This window comes from Ailuropoda melanoleuca, unplaced genomic scaffold (genome assembly GCF_002007445.2).
Source record: "Ailuropoda melanoleuca isolate Jingjing unplaced genomic scaffold, ASM200744v2 unplaced-scaffold6034, whole genome shotgun sequence".
Lineage (NCBI taxonomy): Eukaryota > Metazoa > Chordata > Mammalia > Carnivora > Ursidae > Ailuropoda > Ailuropoda melanoleuca.
In genome coordinates this window covers 654,765-659,919 of record NW_023234215.1, presented here as the reverse complement: position 1 = coordinate 659,919, position 5,155 = coordinate 654,765, and the positions used below count along the sequence as shown (strand labels likewise).

The 5,155-nt window shown below is 35.3% G+C and overlaps 1 protein-coding gene across 1 annotated transcript in view; it reads left to right on the top strand.

Moving 5' to 3' along the window:
* The window catches only part of DSG1 (desmoglein 1), a 35,188-nt gene that overhangs the window by 21,234 nt on the left and 8,799 nt on the right, over positions 1-5,155 (top strand). Inside the window, exons 10-13 of the mRNA XM_002926663.4 lie at positions 387-526; positions 2,163-2,477; positions 3,860-3,993; positions 4,327-4,399. Of these exons, the coding sequence (XP_002926709.1) occupies positions 387-526; positions 2,163-2,477; positions 3,860-3,993; positions 4,327-4,399 (662 nt within the window). The remainder of the gene's footprint in view (positions 1-386; positions 527-2,162; positions 2,478-3,859; positions 3,994-4,326; positions 4,400-5,155) is intronic.

Sequence of the window (5,155 nt, the reverse complement as noted above, 5' to 3'; positions counted from 1 at the left end):
AGAGACTATGGACTGTGAGAGGCAAACTGAGGACTTCAGAGGGGAGGGGGTGGGGGAAGGGGATAGCCACGTATTCCAGGAGAGTTCTGATGCTGCCAAAACCAAATGAAAATGAGACTGCAAGAACCAACGATTATTCTGACATCCAAGTGGGCATAAGAGATCTTTTCAGCAGAAGTGGCTGCCAGCAATTCATTTTTCTTACATTTAAACCTTTTCTATTTCTGAATGTCCTCAAACAGAAGGCGCCTGCCCTGAAAAAAAATAAAGTCCCTAATAATTGAAAATGATATCCTGAGGTTATGACCCCTGACTTGAAACATGTGTTTTATAATCAAAACCTGTCTGTTTTAGAAAGCTAATTCATACTGTTTCTTCAAATACAGATATGTAATGGGAAATAATCCAGCTAATCTACTCGATGTTGACTCAAAAACAGGCATAATTACTTTGAGAAATAGAGTTACCAGGGAACAGTATAACATGCTTGGTGGAAAATACCAAGGAACAATTTTATCTATAGATGGTAAGAAATCAATTTAACTTTATCCCTGTCTAGAGGAAATTATATATACATTCAGAAATTAAAGTTTTAATTGTTATATTTTGAGATAACCCTTTCCTAACAAAAAAAAATCATACCAGGTATTATAGAATCAAATTTTTAATAATATGAGAGACAGTATAACTCAGTGGCCAAGTCCATGAGCTCTGGAGTGAGACTGGATTGGTATCTTGTACCATCACTTAGTAGCTATGGGATTTTAGAGAAGTCATTAAACCCATTTATTCCTCAGCTTTTCTTCTGTAAAATGGGGCACTAGATTATGGATTTACAGATATTACAGAAGTTATTACATGTAAAGCACTTAGAAGAGTGCTGGTATTCAATGTTAGTTCTTATTAATGTCAAGAAATGAAATTTTTAAATTGTATTCGTAAGTTACTTTCAAATAATTAGTCCAGAAACAAAGTTAACTTTACATAATTTTTGGAAAGTTGAGGTACAACTTTGTGTGAACAATTTGGAAGTAACATGCTTATATTACTTTTCCAGACCAACAGAATTAAAATTAGACTGGCCACCAAAGGGATGGGGAAATGTGGAGATGTTGGTCAAAAAATACAAACTTCCAGTCACAAGACTAATAAGTTCTGGGTATCTAATGCAAAGCCTTGCCTTGTGATTATCAATGACAATGCTGTTGCTATATACTTAAAAACTTCCTAAGATAGTAGATCTTAAATGTTCTCATCACAAAAAAGAAATGGTAATCACGTGAGGTGATGGATATGTTAGCTAACACTATAGTGGAAATCATACTGCAAGATATAAGTTTATCAAAATGACACCCTGTGTACATAAGTTCATACAATGTTATATGTCATTTATAGTATCTCAATAAAATTGGAAGGGAAAGAGAGCAGAAAAAAAGTTTATCATGGAATTTTTAAAAATTACTTCAGACATAACTACGTATAAATAATTGCAAGTGGCTACAGAAAAGGATAATGTTCCATCAGCATCATTCCTACACTGTAGTAAGAATTATTATAATCACCAATGTCCAGCCAGAGCCTCAGAGTTAATGACACATTTCTAGCCTAATAGCTGTACTGTGGATGCTAGAATTTGGAAATCTTATCTCTGAAGGAGGAAAAAAAAAATCACACCTTGAACTTTCAGCATTGTGGGTTTCCTGCACTGAGCAGTTCCTAATCAGAGATGATCATATATTCAAATCCTGTGGGAAGTAGATAGTACAGATGTGATGAAGGAATCCCTGTCAAGGTAATTTAGGAGAGAATAAAGCAACTAACTACTGCATATACAATACAAATACAAGTGGCTTCCATTCATTTAAATAGTATGCAGAATATGACTGATTTATTTATCTAGGGTGAATGACAGCACACACGACATGGCATTTACTGTTTATGCTTCTCAACATATGGAGCGGTCTTTCAGGAGCACTAATCTTCATCATGATTCCATTTAAAAACTGAGTCACAAACAAGGGATGATGTGGGAAGTTACTAAATTGATGAGAATAAAGACATTGAAATACATTATTGATGCAAAAAAAAAGTGGTTTTGTATTGTTCAAAGATTTTTACACTGACTGTATTAAATATTTCTTCCCTTTTGAATCTTGTTGCAGATACTCTTCGAAGAACTTGTACTGGAACAATTAATATTGACCTTCAAGGTTCTGGCTGGGTTGAGAATGGAAAAGTTACTGATAGCACCAGTACTGGAAGCAGTGAGGGTAGTAGTACAGCTGGTGGTGAGGTTACTGGCACTGGAAGTGTGAATGGAGCTGATACCAGTTCTAACACAGGTGACAAAACTTACTCTGACGTCACTGGGACCATGCCATTGGATAATGGCTTTGAAGAATCAAAGTTCTCAGATAATGTCCATTTTGGTCCTGCCGGCATCGGACTGCTCATCATGGGCTTCTTGGTCCTAGGATGTAAGTATTTTTAACAATCCCATTCATATGTATTCCTCTCTCCTGAAATTAAGAGGAAGAGATAAGCTTTCTGATCCTTTGATAAAATATACTTTGCCAATTCTTATTTTGTGCACTGATTAAGAAATGCCTGTTTGCTGTTGGGTCTACAAGATGAAAAAAATCAAACTGCTTGACCCCTTATAGTGCAGTGGAGGATAAAAACTTCTTTGCATTCAATTTCAGGGCCATGGGAAAGCACCATAACAGGCAGGTTCAGGTTGCCATTTGAGTGAAGAAGACAATCAGAGATGATCCAAACTTGCAGAATGTAACATAAAATACATGAGAAGAGATAACTCTCTAATTTCACTTCTTTAGCCATATTATTAACCAACATTTTAAGACTTCAGAATTAAGTGCTTTATAAAAGTAACTTAATTACCCAAGTACTGATTATCTCTAATACAAGTAATATCTGACTTTCACTTTGAACTTGTTCTTCATATTGTTGATTGCCTTTGGGTAGCGTAGTTAATAAAAGATTTAAAAATCATATATTTGGGGTCCAATACCTCTAGATTCAAAGCTTTCTCTAAGCCTAGCACATCTTCAAGAAAACAAAATACACAGGATTCTTTTCCTCCTTTCTTTCCATTTCCCCTCTCTTACCATCCTTCCCTTGTAACCATCCTATGTTCCTTCCCCTCTACCTTGCTTCATTCTTGTTTCTTTCCTTCCTTCGTCATATTTTCTACTTACACATCCTTTCCTTTATCCATCCATACATTCCAAATCCTTTACCAAGATTATATTATATAATAGGCTCTGTGATAGAAATGTATTTAGGTGAATAAGAAAACCCAACTGATTAACAGAAAGACATTGTTAGACAGTGTAATGTTCTCTAATTGTGTGGGAGTCATTTCAAGAAAAAAATCCATGTAGAGGAAAATAATAGAGGGAATAATTACCTGAAGCATGAGTAAGATTTTACTGCTGAAATTAAAAAGGCAGGCATGTGTGAAAGGAAAAAAAGTAAAGGCATGGAGGAGGGAACACGAAGACTCAAACATATTGCTGGTCCTCTGCAGCTCTCCTTTTTGTCTCCTTTAATATTTTCCAGAGAAATGACAGTGAAAAGACTCCTCTGTTTTAATGGTATAATATTATTTGTCATATAAATACTATATAACAAATTAAAATGGATTGCAGTCTAGTATACTGAAGCTCACGTTGATTTTGGTATCTGAGCGTTCAGTTTGCTTTCTGAAACTTTCATAAGAATTTTGAAGTCAAATGCAATGATATTAGGGTTTCAAATTTAATCATAAAAGAGCAAGTTGTTTTATATTAATGTGGTTCCGCTGCTAATTCCCATATTCCTATCCTTTCACCAACAGTGGTCCCATTTTTGTTGATGTGCTGTGACTGTGGAGGTGCCCCTGGTGGGGGAGCTGGCTTTGAGCCTGTCCCCGAATGTTCAGATGGAGCAATTCACTCATGGGCAGTAGAAGGCCCACAGCCGCCTCCCGTAGTAAGTGCTAACTTGTAAGAAATGGCCTTTGGTAGTCCCCGAAACTCAGCCTCATGCACATGAACCCAGATGCGTGCGATCACTCATAGTCTGTGCTATTCTTCGTTCTGGGATAGCCCGTGTGGAAAATGAAGAGAACTCAAAGGTGCATCCACAGTAGATGGCAGTAACCAGGAAAGGCTTTCTAAAATGAAGTGCAGGTTTTAAATGCATTTCAGAAGTTTTGAAAATAATATTCTTTCAGAATCCGAGTCTATTTTGAGAACCAACCCAATATATAAGGGTAGACAGAAAAGAGCCACTATAAATGGGGACATGTTTCTTGTCTTTTAGGATGTGACCACTGTCTGTGTACCACCCATACCCCCTGATAATGCAAATCTAATTGAATGCATTGACACCTCAGGTAAGAAGGTTTTGTTTCGTCTTTTTAATTTTAATAGCTCAAATGACTAAGAAGGAATTCTGTTCTGTCTTTGCATACCTTACTATTTCTCGATTATCTTGTCTTTAAAATTGTTTCTGTCATTCATTTTTAAATGACTAATTCACAAATCAAATGGTAAGGGAAAAACCTATAGGAATTATTATTCTTACAAGTCGAATTTTTAAAATCTTCCTCAATCATCAGAGAGTACTTGGGAGATGACTCTGTTAGGACCTCTATAAGTAGGAGAGAAGAACCACAAGTCAATTCTGTTCCAGGTTTTCTGTCTAATAGAGCAAAAGTTATTTACCAAAAAAAAAAAATACAGCTGACCCTTGAACAGCACAGGTGTTAGGGATGCTGATTCCCATCCAGTCAAAAATACAAGTATTAACTTTTGACTCCCCCAAAACTTAACTACTACTTAACTACTGGATGCTTTACTGTTAACATAAACAGTCAGTTAACACATAGTTTGTATATCATATATATATATATGATATATATATATATATATATATCATATATATATAAAATACCGTATTCTTACAAGAAAAGTAAGTTGGAGAAAAGAAATTGCTATTAAGAAAATCATAAGGAGAAAAACATTTCTATTCCTGAACTGTAGCCATGAAAATAAATATATGCATTCAAACTCACTCTGACTTTTTATTTTATTTTATTATATTATGTTAATCACCATACAGTACATCCCCAGATTCCGATGTAAAGTTT